The sequence below is a fragment of the Asparagus officinalis genome, chromosome 4 (assembly GCF_001876935.1).
Source record: "Asparagus officinalis chromosome 4, Aspof.V1, whole genome shotgun sequence".
Classification (NCBI taxonomy): Eukaryota; Viridiplantae; Streptophyta; class Magnoliopsida; order Asparagales; family Asparagaceae; genus Asparagus; species Asparagus officinalis.
In genome coordinates, this window is record NC_033797.1 from 107,874,822 (window position 1) to 107,897,275 (window position 22,454).

Sequence of the window (22,454 nt, forward strand, 5' to 3'; positions counted from 1 at the left end):
TCAGAGATCATAGAAAGTGGCTGCTCAAAATACAAATGCTGTTAGATTTTGAGTCTGAAACATATACAAGTATAAACTTGGATCTGAAACAATTAATAATTAGTTGGTAACTACTATATAATGTGACTGGATCGCGCTAAAAATATTGGTGATGCTGTAGTAAAATAAACTTAATGATTACTTACAAAAATCCACAGAAATTGAAAGAATTATGCAAAATCAGGTTACAAGAAAAGGTAGAAGATCTGCTGTTACGCGCAAATCTCCAACATCGGTCATTATACTGTATCCCAAGCTATTGACTTGATTCTTTCTTGGCAACAGAATTATCCTGCTGCTGCTGCTGAAAAATATGATTGATTGAGAGTTGCTGGAAGGAGCTACTTGATAAATGAGCGCCTTCGCCATTGGCAAGTTTCAGACGGTGCACCTCTGCAGTCAATGCCTCATTAAGAGCTGTAAGCATTTTGAATTTTGAATATATCAGACATAGAAATCAATCCTATAATCAAAGTGGAAAGAGTTTTATAGGAAAAATCATGCCCTTCTAAGGGAAGCAACAGCAAGGATAAGAAACCATCAAGTATTATTATGACATCCTAACGTTTAGTCCCATATCGGTGCGTGAATAAGTGTTTGAGTGGTTTTACAGGCAAGTCTAAGACTCAAGTGCATTATTGGCTAGTCGATTTTGATAGTAATTTGAGCCAAACAATGGCCTACATTCAGCGGGTCCCACAGCTTACAAGTCTTACATCGCACCAACGAGATTGCGGGCATGAGGGTTGACAAATGGTATCAGAGTTCTTGCTAAGTGCTACCCCATATAAGTGAGGTGGGAGCCATATCTAGAGCTCGTAGGAACTAACTCTGGAGTCTACATCGCCTAGCAATAATAGTGGAAATGACCAATAGCCAATGTTGCAACGATGACACAGTCTTTGTAAGATGGGGCGATTGTACCATCCAACGTTTAGTCCCGCATCGGTGGGTGACTAAGTGTTTGAGTGGTTTATACATAAAGTCAAAGACTCAAGTGTAGCATCACCTAGTCGTTTTTATAGTGGTTTGAGCCAAATAACATGCTACACTCAGTGGATCCCACGACTTACATCGAGCCAACAGGCTCGCAGGCTCGGGGTGTGACAATTATCACCAAAGATCAAACCTTCTAATGAAAATAGACACATATCCACTTAAAATTGGCAAACCCCCTTCTCTTCCATTAAAAAGTTTTTTTTTTTTAATGTGGGGATTTTTACATGACTCTAATCCAAGCTATAAACAAATTAGGGGAAAAAATTCCCTGAGTACGCTAAATATCTACAAATATTGGTATTTAACTTGAGAGCAATTTTTGTGTTCAAATCCCATCCAGAAACTCAGTAGTATTTTAATAATTCGGAATAACAAGTAAAATAATGCAACAAAAGATTTTCAAAGTTTAAGAAGACATTCTGAAGTAGTAGATGTATCAATCTACGAGTTATCATATTTTCTATAGCATTGTGGAAAATTTATTTTCATTTTCGTGTAATAAGGTGTGGGTGTGAGGGGATTAAACCAAAAGGAAGTGGAAAGATACAAATTCCAGTGTTACCATCTGTTGCATGGAATTTTATTCACTGGTGAAGTTTAAATGCACGAGTTTCATAAGAATATAACAAAAAACTTTCGCAACAATAATGGACAAAGACGGAACAGACATGAAGAGTACTACGAAAACTTGCTTATAGCCTCAAAGGGAACAAACATGAAAACTCTTATTAAACTTGTTCACACATTCAAAGGGTAAAGAGGAGTGGGGCAGGGGGAAACAAGGTTTATTTTGAACAAAATATTCAGAAACTTCAGATTAGGGATGCCCCCATGTAAAAGGACATAGGGTAAGGTTGTCATTCTGACTCCGGGGCTTGTACGATTTGTCCTCCAAAAATTCAACTTTCACGTCTGTCCTTAAGCTGGTTTAAGTCTTGCAGAAAATAATAGTGGAGAATGGTTTTTCTGAATATTTACAGGAGCTTACTTCATGACGTATTTGGCAAGGATCTAATAATAGTTAAATTTCTAGACGAGTGAAGAAAAGGAGAGTCAACAAAGATCAAAACAATAACTTCTTCCTCTTCCGCTTCTTAGACAGGAGGCATATCAATAATCTCAAGCTTAAATTTTAGTCTTTAGTAACTATTAAATCTTAGTAAATAAGATGCATCATATTCATATATGTGACAAATGATTTGTGCTATATATTCTCACACCTAAAACCAAAATCAATGTTTATCCTTCATGAGGCTAGGGAATTCAGTTTGTTGACCATTCCCAATTGAAAAACGTATTAGAGTTAATCCCCTCCAATGACAAAATATCAGCTTCTTGTTATTACCCTGTCATTCAGACAATTTGAGAAATATTTTTAGAACTCACTGAGACTCCAAGATGCTCGATTCTTATAGGCAAATTTGGTACATTCAACATACTAACCATGTCAACTCCAGGGAGGCTTGACCATTGCTATGGTGGGAGTAGATAGACACGGTTATGGTCAACGGAAACAAACATATATAAACACAAAAAGAAAATGATGACTCCTTATTCAACATATCTAAACTCTATAAGACTTGTGAGATTATTTGGAGTATCTTAAGGGTAAATTTCAGAAAACCCAACTTAACTTTGGGAGATCATTTATTTGTTAGAGCATCAAATTTTATTGAAACTTTGTAAGGTCGTGTATGCTCTTCTTTTTTGGATACTTTCACATTTAGGGGCTATCCTAAAATTTTCAAAGAGTTATCTTTCCTAATATTTGTACCAAAAAATCAATTTTGGAATCAACCTTAAAATTGTGAAAAGTTTAAGGTTTTAAACACAATTACCTCATTTCTTCATTTCAAAAACATTAGGCTAATAGGCTTATAATTTAAGCTGTTGTAAGTTCGGGGTAGCAACAATTTTTCAAACATTATATCCGCTGAAACTTATGTGTCTTAAACCTAATTTCTTGATTTTGAGAGGCTAGATGAAATTTTCTATTTCCTCCTCTCCTTCACTGTTTGTTGCCAGCACCCGACCCTAAAAGAAATGGACGGCTTTGGCAGCCGGGATGGCCATCAGCAACGGAACTGTTGACTGTGATAAGGACGGAGACCATCCGAAGTTGCAGAATGTACTCCAAAATATGTTGACTAAACTTTTTATGATACTATTATCCTTTTAACTTTTAGCGCCCTTTCTAATTAATATTTTTTATATGACATTATTATCCTCTTTTCTTAACTTTTTATTCGTTCATATTAATTAGTGTTGTCCATGAGCTAATGCAATGAACTGTGAGTAATTGATTGTGATTATTGTATATTATGAATCAATTTATTATTATAACATTCAATTCATTAATTCATTTCTCTCATTAATCCTAAGCCTCTGTATCCATATAAATATATTAATTAGTGCTCTGGAGGTTGTAAAAAAACTACACATCCATTTCTTGAGAGTTTTTCACTGCTAACAAGTTGACTGGTGGGAGTGTCTGGACGAAGACAACTTTGTTTCTATTGCTGGACTAGAAAGACAGACAATGACTTTATGCACGCCATTCTTATCCATTTGCTTGCTAGCGATAAACCCCTGATGAGAAATCCGCCACCCATAGCGCACAAGTGGTGGGTTCTCTATGTTCATATTGATGTTTTAGATTGCCGGAGAAGATTAAGGAAAATTATAAAAATATATGAGAAAAAGAGGAGAAGGGGAAGCTTTCTTTTTTCTTGTTTTTCCCCCCATATTTATTGCAGTAACCTCAAAACCACCTTTTATATAGATGGAAAGAGGCCCTGTAATGAATTGACTATTATAATAATAATTCGTCCATAATATACAATAATCAAGATCAATTGAATCATAGTTTATTGCATTAATTATGGTCCACTCTAATGAATTTGCACTTGTAAAAAGATAATAAATGAAGAAGAAAATAATATCACATAAACTAAAAATCATTAAGGAGAACAATTTTTTGATATGAAATACCCAACTTCTCTGCTTGGTTGTAAAGTGGAAAGGTCCTTCTTTCTTGCCTGCAGATGTAGGCAAGGTTGTGGCTGAACAGCATCGTTTGGTATTCTACTGTGGTTTATTTTGTGTTATCTTATATCACATTTTAGTTCATCTTAATTCACATACATCTTGGAGTTGGCTCTTTTAATTCCCAATCTCGATATTGAGTTTCTAGCTGACGAAACTATATGGACTAAATAATGTATTGTCCCATAGAGTGAAAGCAGGTGAGAGTTGTAAGCTCATGAGAAGGTAGAGTCGGTGAGTCACTCATGTTTACTTCATTGCGGCCGTATGATTAATTTCTTTTTGATATTTGGGATTTCCTAAAAACTTGTGCGCTGTCTTATAACGATAGAAAATATTTGAGGAGTCTCTATCTCAAATTTATTTTCAGGTTATCTTAAATTTCAGAGTGTCCTCCTTTACTTTGGACGATTATCATATAATTTTGAATTTTTGGGATAATCTGGAATAACGATGCTAGGGGGTTTAATGAAAAACCTTAACGTTGAAGGGGGTTTTCCGATAACCCAAAATTTTAATGAGGTTCTGATATTTTGAAAGTTACAACTAAACCATCACCAATTGACAAAGAAGAGAGATCACAAATGGTTCTCACGCTCCATGCTCTAATAAATATTAGTTATTGAAAGGATAACTAGAATAATTAAGTCATTATCTCTAATTAGATGGTACCACAAGTCATGAATTTCCTTTCATGAATTTACAAAGTGAAGTCATGAATTTCCTATCACGATTTACAAAGTAATGTCATGAATTTATGAAGTAAACTCATAAATTACTTCATTGAGAAAGATCTTAAAGTCAAAAGTCAAAACTAATAAGTATGCAAGGAATCACATCTTACCTATACAAAGGTTTGAGATATCCTTTTTAAACATCCTAAAAGAACTCAAAAGAAAATAGCTACTAAAATAGCAAATTTGTTCGAAGTAGAAAAGCCATCATTTTTCTAAAGACTAAACGTTGACTGATTCATCAAGAGCAATGCGTGTGAAGCTTTGGAGAATTTTGCATTTGTGAAATCTTTAGGAGTTCACCCTCACATTTATCAAATTCATGTAACCATGTGTTTAATCTTGGTCAAACTATTTTTCTTTAACGAAAAGAATAATTTATTCCTAATATCGTTAGGATCGTCTGTAAACTTTCAGCGATATGAGAGACTAGGGATCATCATAGGCCTGAAGACATTATTAGGTAAGTGAAGATCACTATGGATTTGTCGCGGGAACAAAGGTCTACAAAAGAACACAATGCTATATGGGTCACAACGATCTGTCTAACCAAGGCTGTTGGTGATTTCATAAAAAAAACAAAGATAAAAAATATCTTTCCGACCATTCTGGCTACCGTAGCCGTCCAACCTTTTTGGGATCAGGTGCAGGTGACGAACAGAGAAGAGGAAATGAAAATTTCCTCTTAGACTCTCAAAATTAAGAATAAGATTTATGACATAAAATTGAATTGCAATGAAAATAATGTTTGGAAAATTGTGCCTACACTCGAATTTACAAGATTAAATTATAAGTCTTATGTTTTTTTAAATAAAAAATCTGCTAAATTTTGTTTAAAACCCTACACTTTACGAAGAAAGTTAAGTCTAAGATTGATTTTTAGTTACAAAATATTAGGAAAGAGAACTCTCTGGAAATTTTAGGATAGCCCCTATGTTATAGGAAATATATGAAAATAACCAACAAAGAAGAGCATAAGCAACCTCACGAAGCTTCAATAAAACTCAATGCTCTAACAAATAAATCAGAAAGAAGATACAATGGTCAGTTTTGTAGCTCCAAACTCAAAACTCAAGTGCAGAAACTTCTTCCTATCAGTAGGAGAAGATCCAATCATAAGAGATCTCTAAGATGACATGAAGTGTTGAAAAATCAACCCAAAATGAGCTCTTTATGAAACCCTAACTGTTTTATCTCTTTCTCTTCTTTCTTCCTCTCACGAGACTCACAATTGGATGAGAATACCGGCATCCGATCCGACATTAGAATGATAAAGCCCAAGTGATAAAAAAAAAGATAAAATCCATTCTTTCATCCCCAACTTATATGTCCTAGCTGTTGGGAATTTAACGCTGAAATCCCTAATGCAACAGAAACGCAGTATAGAAAAAGTACACCAAGATTTAACGAGGTTCGGCAACTGCCTACGTCCTCGGGAGCCACTATTTCTCTCTCTTCTTTAATCCCCTCAAACACTGTTGAAGCTGGGATAAATCACAAAATCGCAGCAGCGATTTAGGGCAGCCGCCAGAGAGAAAAGTCGGAGGAGGGGGGAAGAAAATCAGCAGCAAAAAAAACCCTAGGCTGGGGTTTTCTTTTATAGGCGGATGAGGAGAGGGCTGGCGACAGCCTGTCGCCAGCGCCAACTTCGAGCCGAACGCACAGTTGCTTCGACGCCAGCTTCGCACGAACGCAGAGGTCGCTTCGACACGAACGCAGAGCTCGAACCGCCCCAAACGCAGAGGTCGGAAACCCCCCTCCCCAAACGCGAGCTTGCCTGCTTGAGCTCCACCTGAGGCCACGCTTGGGGATCGCCGTCGACTTCGCCTGAGTCGACATCCACGCTCGCCTGCGACAACATCGAGCTCGTCGGAGCTCCTCGCCGGCGCTCCTCATCGGAAATGAGGTTTGATCTACACCCTCATCCTAACAATCTCCCACTTGGAGATCAAACCGCCGTCAACAGGCTATCTCATCACGCTCCTCTCCTGTGTGGCTCCGCCCTCATCATTTATGCATGAAGGCCAACTGAAGTTTCGCACAACTCCAGTTTCTGAACTGTCACCGTCTTTGTTAACATGTTTGCTGGATTCTTACTTCCTGGAATCTTTTCCAGTTTTAACACGTCATCTTCCAACAGGGATCTGATGAAGTGGTACCGAAGCGCAATATGCTTCGTTCTGGAATGAAATGCTGAATTCTTCGCCAAGTGTATCGCACTCTGACTATCACTGTGCAAAACATTCTTCTCCTGTTTGAATCCCAGCTCTGTTAACAAACCCTGAAGCCATATCATCTCTTTACTGGCTTCAGTCACTGCAACATACTCAGCTTCTGTAGTGGATAGGGTAACAATCTTCTCTACCTGTGACATCCAACTAACAGCTGTAGTTCCAACGGTGAATACATAGCCGGTGGTACTTCTTCGGTGATCAACTTCGCCGCCGAAGTCTGCATCTACGTACCCTTGCACTTCTACCTCTCCCTTACCAAAGTGCAAACACTTCTGTGTGGTGCCTCGTAGATATCTCAGAATCCACTTGACCGCTTCCCAATGAGCTTTTCCTGGATTCGACATAAACCGGCTGACCACTCCCACTGCATGGCCAATGTCTGGTCTCGTACAGACCATAGCGTACCTCAAGCTTCCGATAGCTGAGGCGTAAGGTACCTGAACCATACTCTCTTTCTCTTTTTCTGACTGAGGAGACTGATCCTTCGATAGACGAAAATGGTTGGCCAAATGTGTGCTCACAGGCTTGGCGTCGCCCATGTTGAATCTCTGCAAAACACGGTTGATGTACTCCGTCTGAGATAGCTGCAAGAGACCTCTCTTCTTATCTCTCGTGATTTGCATTCCAATGATCTTTTTCGCTGGACCCAAGTTCATCATGTCAAACTCCTTTGACAGCTGCTGCTTCAAACTCTTGATATCTTTCATATCTGCTCCTGCAACCAACATATCATCAACATACAACAGTAGGATGATATAACTGGACTGATATCTTTTGAAGTAGCAACAGTGGTCGGCGTTGCACTTCTGGAAACCTTCCTTGTGCATGAAGCCGTCAAACTTTCTGTACCACTGCCTTGGGGCTTGTTTCAGGCGTCTTGGGGCTTGTTTCAGGCCATACAAGCTCTTCTTGAGTCTGCACACCAGGTTCTTCTTCTTTTCTTCTGAGAAACCTTCTGGCTGGTGCATGTATATCTCCTCTTCTAGATCTCCGTGAAGAAACGCCGTCTTTACATCTAACTGCTCGAGATGAAGATCTTCAATTGCTACAATACTCATCACGGTCCTGATAGTATTTAGCTTCACCACGGGAGCGAAAATATCGGTGTAGTCAATTCCTTCCTTCTGCTGGAAACCTTTGACAACCAATCGGGCTTTATATCTCCTGGAACCATCCTGCTCCTCTTTCACCCGGTACACCCATTTGTTGTGGAGTGCCTTCTTACCCGTGGGCAACTCAGCTAGTTCCCACGTCTGGTTTGAGATGAGGGACTTCATCTCATCTTTCATGGCAAGCTCCCACTTGCTCGCATCTCCACACTGACAAGCTTCATCAAAGCTTTCAGGCTCCCCACCATCTGTCAACAACAGATAGTTCATGTATCTCCTGTTGGGTACAGGAGGACGAGAAGATCTTCTTAATATCGGAGCTGGTGCGTCGGGCTCCTGCGCACCATCTTGTCCAACAGGCTCTTCTTGCTGAGGACCCTCTGCATTGGGTTCTTCCGAGAGGTTACTCGGGACATCATCTGCATCTATAAATGTGGACTCGCTCTCTGAGTCGTCAGTCTTGTGCATGTCCTTGTACATCACCTTCTCGTTGAATATCACATCTCTGCTCCGGATCACCTTCTTGTTTTCGTTGTCCCAAATGCGGTAGCCGAACTCATCTTCACCATAGCCGATGAAAGTGCATTTCTTTGACTTGGGATCAAGCTTATTCCTGCCTTGATCACTAATATGCACGTAAGCTACACAACCGAAAACTTTAAGATGTGAGAGTTTTACCTCCTTTCCGCACCATACCTCCTCTGGTATTCTGTGCTCCAATGGAACCGATGGACCTCGGTTGATCAAGTAAGCTGCTGTGTTGACCGCTTCTGCCCAGAACTGCTTCGGTAGGCCTGATTGTACTCGAATGCTTCTGGCTCTCTCTGTCAACGTTCGGTTCATCCGCTCAGCTACACCATTTTGCTGAGGCGTGCCGGGCACGGTTCTCTCCATTCTGATCCCGTGCTCATAGCAGAACTTCTTGAATCCGGTGTCTTCATACTCACCGCCATTGTCGGTCCTGAGCTTCTTTATTCTCAGACCGGTCTCATTCTCGACCATGGCTTTCCATCTTCTGAAAGCCTCAAACACTTCTGACTTATGTTTCAGAAAGTAGACCCATACTTTCCGAGTGTGATCATCGATAAAAGTCACGAAGTAGTGTTTTCCACCAATGGACGCGGTGGTTGTTGGTCCCCAAACATCTGAGTGAACGAGCTCTAGCTTCTGCTTCCTGGGGGTTCTGCCACTTGTCTGAAAGCTGACTCTCTTCTGCTTTCCAAGTATACATTCTTCACACATATCCATCTCCACTGACTGCAGTCCTGGGAGTTTTCCCTTTGTGTGCATAATCTTCATCCCCTTTTCACTCATATGACCGAGTCTCTGGTGCCACAGCTTTGAAGTCTCATTGCCTGCTGCAACTGAGATCAAACAACGTGCACCTGCTGTCATATACAGGGTACCAGTCTTCTTGCCTCGGGCAATCGTCATTGCGCCCTTTGAGATCTTCCAATCACCTCCATGGAAGGTTGTGGTGTATCCTTCGCCAGCCAACTGGCCTACGGATATTAAATTCTTTCTCAGGTCGGGAATATGCCTGACATCCTTCAGCTCCCATACTGACCCGTTCAACTTAATTTTCACCACGCCTTTGCCCACTATAGCACACGGTTGATCATCACCAAGATATACGTATCCAAGTTTTCCGGGGGTATACTTCTCGAAGAATTCTTTCTGAGAAGTAGCGTGGAACGACGCTCCTGAATCTAACACCCAAGATTCCTCCTTGCTCTCCAAAGAGCATATCAATGCGTCGTCTCCTCCTGAAGTGGAAGTGACATTCACCTCTGCCTTCGCCTCCTTCTCTTTCTGTGCACTCTTGCACTGATTCTTGTAATGCCCGGTCTTTCCACAATTCCAACACTCGATAGCCTTCGAGCTGTTGCTTGGATTCCTTGATTTGGACCTCCTGTCCTTTGATCTACCTCTGAAGTTTGATTTTCCTCGTCCGTTTCCTCTGGTTGAATTTCTACCTCTTGACTCTGTATGCAATACTGAAGAGGTTGTAGCTTCACCAGTCTCTCGCCGTCGGATCTCCTCACTGAGAACCAAATCACGAACGTCGCCGAACTTCAACTTTTTCTTTCCCGACGAGCTACTCACAGCTGTGACTGTAGCGTTCCAACTCTCTGGTAGGGAAGACAACAATATCAACGCCCGAACTTCTTCATCAAACTCAATCTCAACTGAACTCAATTGGGTTGTAACCGTATTAAGTTCATTGAGGTGTTGTGCTACTGACGCGCCTTCCGCCATTTTCAGATTGAATAACCACCGCATCAAATGAACTTTGTTCGCGGCTGATGGCTTCTCATACATGTTTGAGAGTGCTGCCATAAGACCTGCCGTGGTCTTCTCCTTCGCTATGTTGAACGCAACATTGCGAGTCAACGTCAATCTGATAACTCCGAGGGCTTGTCTATCTAGAAGGTTCCACTCTTCTTCCTTCATAGAATCTGGCTTCTTCCCCGATAGTGGTTGATACAGATTTTTCTGATACAGATAATCCTCTATCTGCATTTTCCAGAATCCAAAATCTGATCCATCAAATTTCTCAAGTCTTATTTTCCCTTCATCTGCGGCCATGGCTCCCACTTGAATCTGACTTCCTCTAGATCGTTTCACGCTCTGATACCAGTTGTTAGGAATTTAACGCCTAAACCCCTAATGCAACAGAAACGCAGAATAGAAAAAAAGTACATCAAGATTTACGAGGTTCGGCAACTGCCTACGTCCTCGGGAGCCACACAGATAATTTCTTATTAATCAAACAAGAAATTACAATTTAGGAGCAGATCTCAAAACTGAGATTTCTCAAATAAACACTGTAGCTACAGTGTTAATAATTAAAGGGTATGAACCCTTTCAATTCTCACTTGAGAATAAATACCCCACAATTAAAACCCTCTTTAATTCTCTATTTCTCTCTCTTCTTTAATCCCCTCAAACATTGTTGAAACTGGGATAAATCACAAAATCGCAGCAGCGATTTAGGGCAGCCGCCAGAGAGAAAAGTCGGAGGAGGGGGGAAGAAAATCAGCAGCAAAAAAAACCCTAGGCTGGGGTTTTCTTTTATAGGCGGATGAGGAGAGGGCTGGCGACAGCCTGTCGCCAGCGCCAACTTCGAGCCGAACGCACAGTTGCTTCGACGCCAGCTTCGCACGAACGCAGAGGTCGCTTCGACACGAACGCAGAGCTCGAACCGCCCCAAACGCAGAGGTCGGAAACTCCCCCTCCCCAAACGCGAGCTTGCCTGCTTGAGCTCCACCTGAGGCCACGCTTGGGGATCGCCGTCGACTTCGCCTGAGTCGACATCCACGCTCGCCTGCGACAACATCGAGCTCGTCGGAGCTCCTCGCCGGCGCTCCTCATCGGAAATGAGGTTTGATCTACACCCTCATCCTAACACTAGCCGATAAGTCTAGAGAGATTTGCGAGAAATTGACTATATTATTCATTCTGCTGAAGGGTTTAAATACAAGAGAAAGTAGAGAGATTCTAATAACATATGCAATATATGACTAAAGTAAAGCAAAGCAAGATAGTCTAGTTACTATATTTAACACCTCCTCTCAAATTGTATTTGTGTTCAAAAGGCAGTTTGCCGAGAAGGTGTGTGATGTTGTCCAGTGAGGGCCTTGTCAAAGAGGGTGAGGGCGTAACTATTTGGTGAGAGCTTAAATAGAGAGAGCTTGGCCAGGAATGCTGGCCGGGAGTGCTGGCTAAAGAGAAGCGTGGTCGGAGGTGCTAGCCGGGATAAAGCATGACCGGGGGTGCTAGCCGGGGGAAAGCATACTCCGAGGTGCTGGCTAGAAGAGGAAGAGTGTGACCAGGGGTGCTGGTCGAGGGTGTTGACTAGGGAAGCTTGGCCAGGTTTCTGGCCGGAGGAAAGCTTGGCCGAGAGGATGAGAGTGAGGAATGTCGCTCAGGCATTCCGTCGAACGTTTGTGTGCATCCGTCAAACACCTTGTGTGCACCATAGTTGATGAGCATCAAGCGGTCATCAAAGGTGAGCATGGTTATGACTGTCATCGTTGGCGGCGAAGTCAACAAGAGGGGCATTGGAAGCCACCAAAGATGGGCAAGCAGTTTGGTGCGCTAATGGTGAGGATTGTAGTGGCTTTTGCATTTAGTCGAACAGATGGTGATCATCCGTCGGACAAGGCAGCGAAGGGCATAATTAGAGTTGGTGAGAAGGGGCTTCGCCAGACGGAGAGGTGTTTGTGAGCATAGTAGCAACGACGTGTCTAAGGATGCGTAGGAGGCGGCTGCGACTGCTGGATTATGCAAGGCATATCATCGAACTGTTGGTGGACAATGTTGTGTCAAGTTATGTTTGCAGTGGTGGAGCTTGGCAGTGAGGCACCGTGCTCTTGAGGGGTGCCGGTGGCAGCGAGGGTCGTAGCAGCGGCTGATGGTTAACCAGCGATAGGAGGCTGCTGTGTTGTTGCTGCTAGCGATGGGCGCGTGATGATGGAGGTTTGCTGGTTTGCGCTCAGGTAAGGCAGAGGTTGCAGCAGCAGTGATGGTGGTGCTTGGGGTGGGCAGTGCTTAGGGTTCCGCCATGATGGCAAGTGGTGGCGCTTCACATGATGGCGTCACCGATTAGAGCAGAGGGTGTTGACGGCTATGTAAGGGATGGGGGTTGGGCTGCATTGGGACATTGATCATTCTAAACATTCTCGGTATAGAATCAGGTATACAGATGGGTTGAATGGTGGATGTCATCATGAGAATAGCATATAACTTTCTCTCAAACATGGATAATACTCATGACGCCAGTATGTAGATCATATTATTGCCTACATGAATAAATATAGGAGCTTTCCCTTTTACTTAGCAATATTTTTCAGAAAGGAAAGCACAAATTCAGCTCGACCAAATACCAAACACCTGATATGCAAACATTAAGATTGGAGAAGAAAAAGAAAACAAAAAAAAAAGTTACCATCTTTTAATTGCGCCTGCTGCTCCATGGCTCGAATTCGAATCTTCAACTCATTGTTCTGACTCGAAAGCCCAGCAGTATCTCTCTGCAACAATATCAAAATTTCAAAGTTAACTCCCACATTGCTCCGTAAAAATAAAATCCCATTAAAATTTCAATCTGAATTCTCACCTGCAACAAAGTTAACTGAGCTGACAATGTAGTAGCCTCTGACTGCAGGGTTTGCACTTTCCGCTCTAGCTCTGAGATATAATGCATCTTCCTCTGCTTTGATCGAGCAGCCGACTGTCTATTAGCCAAAATCCTGTACAAAATCAACAAATCAGAGATCCTCCTCACAACAACGAAACATTAATTGACAAAAAAGCAAGTACCTTTTTACTCTCTTAGGATCCACAAGTGCAATTTTTGCGAGCATTTCATTCGCCATGATCTTTTCCAGTTCATCACTGCTGAACTCAGTAAGATCCAAATTACCCATTGAAGCACTCCGGCAATGGCGAGGCCTGCTGCAGTTGCTCTCCGATGATTCGTAGCAGTTGAGCTCATTCAGCATTTCGTCGTCGAACCCTGATGAGATCTCGCTACGAGATCGGCGATGGAGCTTAGGTGGCATATCGGAGGCGAGAGATGGTAGCGTGTCCGGCTGGGGGGAGGAACGAGGTTGATGGTAATGAGAAGGGTAAGATGGGGGGAACCCAGTTTTCTTTAGGAGTTGCTGCATCTTGAAGCCCTCTTCTATTGTTTTTTCCCCCCCTCCTTTTTCTTTTTCTTGTCGTCCAGACAAGAAGGGATTTAAATTTGAAATTTGGAGGCGTAATCACCGGCTCAAGTTATTCCGAGATGTCGTCGTCATTACCGCCTTGATTACATTTTAAAATTTTCGGATTTGGAGGTGATGGAGTACTCTGGCCAATTGGAGATGAGATTAGGAGGGGTGCCGGCCAGCAAAAGGGGGTAAATTTTCTATGTAGTTTCACACGCTTTACATTTATATACCCTCGCTTATTTTTTGCAGGACTAATATAAAATATATAGGGATGTATCCAAAAATTTATCATCGGGGGCAAGGCTATAAGTCTACAAGTATAACTACTATGCCATTGAGAATTAGGATGGGCTAATAGAGTTTGGTAAAGGATTTTTAAACAGGTCGAGTTTGAGACTTGACCCATTGGGTGTTTGCATTAAAAACGCTAGGTGTTTGAAGTCAATAGGTGTAATAGTTTGGGGGAAAGGTGCAAATTAAGCATAATACTTGGTTATGATGTCAATTAACCAGCCACTGCTTATATAGTCTAAAGTTTTTAGAATTTGTATTTTAATACTTTATGTTATGCAAACGGAAAAATTTTCCTCCAAAATTTCCATATGATGGTCACACGCTAATTTTAGAACTTTTTAAATCATTAATTTCTTTTAATTTTATTGTTAAATTTAGGGCTGTCCAAAATACCCGTCGGCCCGGGCCCGGCCCGGAGCCCGGCCCGAAAATCCGGGCCAGGCCGGGTTCCGGGCCCGGGTCCGGGTTGCCTCAGCGGCGCCCGGAAAACGGTCGGCCCGGCCCGGCCAAAACGGCCAAAAACGCCGGTTTGACCGTTTTGCCCCCAAAAACGGTCAAAAAACGGCTATTTTGTGAGGTTATTTTGGTCATTTGCCTAGGGGGCTGGTTCTATAAATTGAGGGGGGTTTTTATTTGTTTTCTTCACACCAAAAACTCATCTTTTCTCTCTTATACTCTTATACTCTCTCTTATACTCTTATACTCTCTTATTTATATTTTCTAATCCTTTCATCAAATGGCTTCCGGATCTGATTATGAAGAGCAAAACCTGTCTCCCGATCCTGAAATGAGTCCTCCTATTATGAGTCCTCCTACTGGGTCTACTCCTACCGAAGTTAATCCTGAATCCGGTGGCGACGAATCTGCACCAAGAGCTCCTAAAAGGACAAGATTCGATGTGTGGAATTTTTACGAGAAGATCGACGTCACCAAGGATGAACACGGTAGGATCCTCACCCAGAAGGCTAAGTGTGCATTGTGCGGCAAGATTTTTCAAGCTCATCATAAGAGCGGCACCAACCACCTCAAACGCCATTTAGATAAACACAACAAAGGCCAGACTCCTCAAGGTGATATCCGACAATCTATGATTTCTCAATCCTCCTCTTCTGGTAGTCTCGGTAGTTGGAACTATGACGCTGCCAGAGCCAGGAAATGCGTAATCAGGTTTATCATTCTTAAAAACCTTCCTTTTAAATTAGTAGAAGATGATGAATTTGAAGATATGTTTAGAGATGGTTTTTATCCTGCATTTAAAAAATTTTCTCGTCAAACCTGTCAACGTGATATTTTAAAATATTATCAGCAAGAACAAGAAAAAATAATTTCTTATTTTAAAAATTTAAACTGTAAATTTTCTTTAACTTCTGATATTTGGACATCTAGAGCACAAACTGAATATTTATGTAACACAGCACACTGGATTGATAAAAATTGGCAAATATTTAAAAGAGTTGTTTCTTTTATTACAATAGAAGAGTCACATACTAGTGCTAATGTTTCAAATTTAATAATTGAAGAACTTATGAAATTAGAAATTTCAGAAAAAATATTTTCTCTTTCACTAGATAATGCAAGTAATAACAATGTAGCTGTTGATTTTATCAGATCATCTTTATCATTGCCATGTCATGGTGATCTTTTTCATATTAGGTGCATCTGTCATATTTTAGATTTAATTATTCAAAGTACATTTACTGAAATTAAACCCATGATAGAAAAGGTTAGAACAGTTGCTTACATGCATAGTGCTTCTGAACAAAGACTTAAAAGATGGAAATAATTTTGTAAAAGAAAAAATGTAAAGCCTAGACTAATTCCAAAAGATGTTGACCATAGGTGGAATTCCACATATGCAATGTTAAGTGTAGCAATAGAATATAAAGACATTATAACTGATTTTATAAACTATTATGCTTCTAGTTCTAGTTCTGGTAGCACTTATGGAATAACTGAAGATGAATGGACAGTTATATGTAATTTAAATGAAATGTTACAAGTTTTTTATGATGCTACCATGTTATTATCTGGCTGTTATTATCCAACCATTACTTTAGCTGCTTTACAAATTTTAAATATTCAAAAAAAATTTGATAAATATCGTTTGGATGCTACTTTTGGACCTATGGTTTTTGAAATGGAGAGCAAATTTAATAAGTATTTTAGGCCTATTCCTCATATTTTTGGTTTGGGGGTTCTTATTGATCCATGCTTGAAGGATATTGGCCTTCGAAGTTTGTTACAGTCATTGTATGGTGGACAGGTTATAGACTTAGATGATGGAACCACCCTGAATGCTACTACTCATCATTTACTTATTAGAAATTATTTTCAAACTTTATATGATGAGTATGCAGCTAGACATGGTGTAGCTGCACAACAGTCTGCAGCTTCGGTTTCTTCGAGCTCATCCCGAGCCCGAGGTAAAAGTGTAAGTTTTGATAGGTATGCAATGGTAGCCGAGCTAACTGGTGGATCTGGACTTGGATCGTCATCATCGGAGGTTTCTGAAATAGATGAATATTTTTCTGCTTCTTTAGTTAGATGTCAAGGAAATGCTTTAGATATTTTGCAATGGTGGAAAGTATATGGATCAGTTTCATATCCTATACTTTCCACCATGGTTCGTGACTTACTAACAGTGCAGGTTTCGACGGTAGCTTCGGAATCCGCCTTCAGCACAGCAGGTCGTTTGATCGACGATCACAGGACATGCTTGGATCCGTATACTGTACAAGCGGTGATGTGCTTACAAGATTGGTGGAGGTACGAGAAGCGAACGCAAGGCATCGATCGGATGGCTGGAATTGAAGATAAATTTGAAGAATTGGGACTAGCAGATAGATATAAAGAATAGATTGTAGTTTTTATATCTTAGCTTAAAATTTGTAAAGAATTATTTTGGAAATAATTGCAAATGATAGTGATATAGGTGAGTAGGTGCCAACCTAGTTGGGATTTACTTATCTATTATGATGCGATTAATTCCAAAATAAATTTGTACTTATAATTTGTAAATGATTTATTAGTTATTAATAAAGAATTTGTTTTTATCATTTTTTATTTGTAATTTATGTCATTTTAAGTAATTAATAAAATTATTGTTTTTATTATTTTTCTTATCTTTTTTTATAATTTAAAATTTAAATAAAATTGAAAAATTTTGGGAAAAAAAAAGAAAATCAGCCGGGCCAGCCCGGGGTACTCGGGTCCGGGTTCGGGTCCCGGTTTTGCCCGGCCCGGATGGACAGACCTAGTTAAATTTACCTGCTGTGTTCTAAACCTATTGTGGTTCTATTGTACAATAGCATTGTAATAGGTTAAACATCAATTTAAGGAAATACCGGGAAATAATGTATATGAGTGCTAATTAGCCTAGAAAACAGATTAGAATAAGCGTATTGCAAAAGTGTTTTACACTAATCTGTTAGAAATTGGGTGTAGTCCCATACCTGTCAGCGTCGGTGAGCTCAGACGAGCTCGAGGTCGACGTCGCGACCTTCAGGCGAGATCGAGACCCACTCCGGCGAGGCTTCAGGCAATGGCAGGCGCGGATGAACTCGAACAGGCGAATCTCGAGGCAGAACTGATGGCGAGCTCGTGAAGGGTTGCAGGCGGACTTGAACTCGAGCGGGTCCCACGTACAGGCGAGGTCGTGAGTCGAAGGCGAGCTCGAAAAGAAAACAGGTGAGCTTGGGTGCTTCCTTCGGGTGAGTTTGGATTTGGGGCTGCAGGCGATTTGAGGAAGTCAGGAGAAATCGCCTTCCCCTTTCCTTCGCCTGCGTTTGAGTGTGGAACAGCTCACGACAGCTTGTCCTAGGGTTTTCTTATAAAACTCATGTCCACGAGAGAAAAAGTTGCAGCCGCTTCTTTTTCCTTCTTCAGAGCGCTAAACTTCTGGCGGCGGCCATTTTATTGAGCTCGAGATTTTCAAAAGAAAATCTCGTTCATTTAATCTGAGTTCCTATAGCAGCTATTTATTGAAGAGAGAGGAGATTTTACTGTTGTAAAGTCTCGCGCCTTTTAGAACAACAGATATTTTCTGTTGGCTCTTCTTTTGAGAAATCTCAAGTTGAGATTTGCTCTTTACAAGCTTTGTAATCTTCTTTAATATAAAAGAAATTATTTGTGTGGCTCCCGAGGACGTAGGCAAGTTGCCGAACCTTGTTAAAATCGGTGTTCTTTGTTCTTGCAATTATTTTTTGATTTGTAATGATTTTTTTTTCTATTGCTTAACACAAGATGCGGTAGGGCAAATTCCATAGAACGGATGTCAGAGCGTATCTGATATTTCCCCAACAACTGGTATCAGAGCTCTTGTTCAGATCTGTGTGTGTAAGAAATGGCAGAAGAAGGCAAATCAAAAATTAAGAAGTTTGACAAATCAGACTTCGCCTACTAGAAGTCACCGATGGAAGACTATCTATACCAGAAGGATCTTTACCGTCCGTTGATGGGTAAAGCAAAAGGAAAGAAGAAAGAAGAATCCGACGACGACTGGGAAATATTGGATCGAAAAGCCCTGGGGCAGGTCCGATTGGCCCTCACAAAATCTGTAGCACACAATATATTAAAGGAGAAGATGACAGTTGGGCTTATGGAAGAGCTCGCAACGATGTACGAGCAACCGTCAGCTGCAAATAAGGTGCATCTCGTCAAGAAGCTATTTAATCTCAAGATGGCAGAAGGATGTTCCTTCACGATGCATCTCAGCGAGTTCAACACGATTGTTGATCAACTTATCTCAGTCAACATCAAGTTTGATGACGAAGTGCATGCCCTATTGATACTATCGCAGTTGCCGGATAGTTGGGTAGGTTGCGTGACTGCAATCAGCAACTTGGCAGGAAAAGAGAAGTTAAAGCTGAAGGAAGTGGTAGCTATGATTCTATCCGAGGAGGTTAGAAGAAAATCGAATGAATCAGAAGGTTCAGGTTCAGCCCTAAGTCTCGAACAGAAAGGCAGAAGCCATAATAAGGGAAACCAAAACAGGAATCGATCGAAGTCGAAGAAGAAGAGGTCGAACATGAAGGTGAGACCTATCAAGGGTAAATGTTGGAACTGCGGCCAGGAGGGCCACATGTCTTCTACCTGTAAAGCACCGAAGAAAAATGAGCAGGAGGCTCATATTGTGCAAGATGCGCTGATTCTCGCTATGGATAGCGATTCTGATTCATGGGTTATTGATTCGGGAGCCTCATTCCATGCCACTACTAATAGAAGGCTATTTCAGAACTATGTAGCAGGGGACTTTGGGAAAGTATACTTGGGGGACAATGAACCCTGTAGTGTCATTGGGAGAGGCGACGTGCAAATACAGTTGAAGGGCTCTAAGTGGTCTCTGAAGATGTCAGACACGTGCCGAAGTTGAAGAGAAATCTTATTTCTGTAGGTCAGCTTGGAGCAGAAGGCTATGTTACAATATTCACCAGAGATTCGTGGAAAATCTCCAACGGTACAATAGTGGTTGCCCGTGGTAATAAAACTGGTACCCTCTACCTAACTTCACACGCGAGTGACACCCTCGCGATTGCTGTAGGTAAGGAGAATGCAGATCTGTGGCATAATAGGCTGGGACATATGAGTGAGAAGGGTATGAAGATTCTACACTCAGAAGGGAAGCTAACCGGCATTGATTCGGTAGAAGTCGGTGTTTGCGAAGACTGTATCTTCGGAAAACAGAAGAGAGTTAGTTTTCTGAAGGGTGGAAGACCACCTAAAGCTCACAAGCTAGAGCTTGTTCATACAGACGTATGGGGTCTAGCTAGCGTGTCTTCTCTTGGCGGTTCGGCGTACTACGTCACCTTTATTGATGATCACTCAAGGAAGGTGTGGGTATACTTCATGAAGCACAAGTCGGAGCTGTTCAGCATCTTCAAGAAGTGGAAAGCTATGGTGGAGAACGAGACAGATCTAAAAGTGAAGTGTCTGAGATCAGACAATAGTGGAGAATATAATTTGGAGGAGTTCAAGAAGTTTTGTGCTTTGTACGGGATTCGTTTGGAGAGGACTACTACAGGAACGCCACAACAGAACGGCGTAGTAGAAAGAATGAACAGAACGTTGATAGAGCGTGCGAGGAGCATGCATCTACATGCAGGTCTACCAAAAACTTTTTGGGCGGACACGGTGCATACAGCAGCGTATCTGATAAATCACGGGCCATCAGTTCCATTGAACTTTGGGATTCCGGAAGAGGTTTGGAGTGGTAAGAAAGTTAATCTCTCACACTTAAGAGTCTTTGGGTGCGTGGCATATGTCCACATCAGTGACCATGTCAGGGACAAGCTAAAAGCTAAGTCATTGAAGTGTACATTCATTGGGTACGGTATTGATGAGTTCGGCTATCGTCTGTGGGATGAGAAGAACAGGAAAATCATCAGAAGCGGAGACGTCATATTCAATAAGGAAGTGATGTACAAAGATAGAGAAAATTCCAAGGCGGGCCAAAGCAGTGGGAGCAGCACTACGGATGCGGACGCATCCGAATACATGGATTTAGAGGAACTTCCAGATGGGGGAGACAACGTCATTCTGACCAAAGAACGGAGGAGACTCCAGGTGCAGAACCGACCACCCAGGGTGAGGAGGTTAGGAGGTCATCTAGGGTACCCAAACCGAATCCCAGATATCTCTCGTCACTAGACTATCTCCTTTTGACAGATAGCGGAGAACCATAATGCTATGAGGAGGCTATGCAAGTGAGCGAATCTTAGCAGTGGGAGCATGCAATGCAAGAAGAGATGGATTCTCTCCACTCAAATGAGACATGGGAGTTAGCCAAGCTACCTGCACAGAAGAAGGCCTTACATAACAAGTGGGTTTACCGAGTCAAGCAGGAGAGTGATGGAAAGAAGAGATACAAGGCCAGATTAGTCGTAAAGTGGTTCCAACAGCGGGAAGGAGTGGATTATATGGAGATATTTTCCCATGTTGTGAAGCTCACAACCATCAGGGTGGTGTTAAGCTTGGTAGTAGCTGAAAATCTCTACCTTGAGCAGTTAGATGTAAAGATTGCATTTCTTTATAGGGACTTGGATGAAGAAATCTACATGAAGCAACCTGTTGGCTACATTGAGGAAGGAAAGGAAGAGATGGTGTGTAGGCTCAAGAAGAGCTTATACGGATTGAAACAGGCTCCAGTGGTATAAGAAGTTTGATAACTTCATGCAGAGCAATGGCTATGGCAGATGCAATTCAGATCATTGCTGTTACTTCAAGAGGTTCGGGACCAGCTATATCATGTTATTGCTGTATGTTGATGACATGTTAGTTGCAGGACCGTGTTTACAGGAGATAAACAAGGTGAAGAAGCAGTTAGCAAAGGAATTTGCCATGAAGGATTTGGGCGCAGCGAAGCAGATTTTTGGGATGCGGATCAGCCGGGATGCGGCTGAGGGGACGTTAAAGTTGAGTCAGTCTGAATACATTAAGAAAGTACTCTAGAGATTCAACATGCAGAATGCTAAGGTCGTTAGCACGCCCCTTGGAAGCCAGTTCAAGTTGTCTGGTGAACAATCACCCAAGACTGATGCTGAGAAGGAGCACATGAGGAAGGTGTCGTATTCATCAGCCATTGGTAGTCTGATGTACGCAATGGTTTGCACGAGACCAGATATTGCCCATGCAGTGGGAGTTGTAAGCAGGTTTGCAAGCAACCCAGGAAAGCAACATTGGGAGGCCATAAAGTGGATATTGTGATATCTGAGAGGGACTACGAATTTACCACTGTGTTTCGGGAGAAAGAATTTGGTACTGCAGGGATACGTGGATGCAGATTTTGCCGGTGATCATGATACAAGACGAAGCACCACGGGGTATGTTTATACTTTAGGGTCGACAGCAGTGAGCTGGGTCTTACGTTTGCAGAAGATTGTGACGTTGTCCACAACTGAGGCAGAGTATGTCGCAGTGACCGAGGTGAGCAAGGAGATGATTTGGTTAACCGGGTGCCTGAAAGATTTGGGTCTGAAGCGGGGGAATGCAGTTCTTTATTGCGATAGTCAGAGTGCTATACACCTTGCCAAGAACCCAGTGTTTCATGCGAGAACGAAGCACATCGAGTTACGTTACCACTTCATATGCTCGATGATTGAGAACGGAAAGTTACAGTTAGAAAAGATTTTGGGGAGCCAAAATCCTGCAGATATGTTGACTAAGGCTGTCACTATTCAGAAACTTGAGTTGTGCGCAAGTTCAGTTGGCCTTCATATGTAAGAGATGAGGGCAGAGTCACTCAGAAGAAGATGCTTGTTAAGAGAGAGCTTGCTGATAGCGGTA

At 41.8% G+C, this 22,454-nt stretch overlaps 1 protein-coding gene across 1 annotated transcript; it reads right to left on the bottom strand.

Annotated features, from left to right (window-relative positions):
* On the bottom strand, window positions 235-14,026 carry LOC109837950 (transcription factor RF2b-like). Its single transcript, XM_020406342.1, has 4 exons — window positions 13,486-14,026; window positions 13,283-13,415; window positions 13,112-13,196; window positions 235-456 (listed from the first exon to the last, which is right to left on the bottom strand). The coding sequence occupies exons 1-4, from the start codon at window positions 13,833-13,835 to the stop codon at window positions 296-298; spliced, it is 729 nt and encodes a 242-aa protein (XP_020261931.1). The 5' UTR covers window positions 13,836-14,026; the 3' UTR covers window positions 235-295.

Coding starts and splice junctions, on each gene's coding strand:
- LOC109837950 (XM_020406342.1), bottom strand. CDS start 13,835: ATGCAGCAACTCCTAAAGAAAACTGGGTTCCCCCCATCTTACCCTTCT. Junction 13,416..13,485: donor GATCCTAAGAGAGTAAAAAG/GTACTTGCTTTT, acceptor GATTTTGTACAG/GATTTTGGCTAATAGACAGT. Junction 13,197..13,282: donor CTCAGTTAACTTTGTTGCAG/GTGAGAATTCAG, acceptor ATATTGTTGCAG/AGAGATACTGCTGGGCTTTC.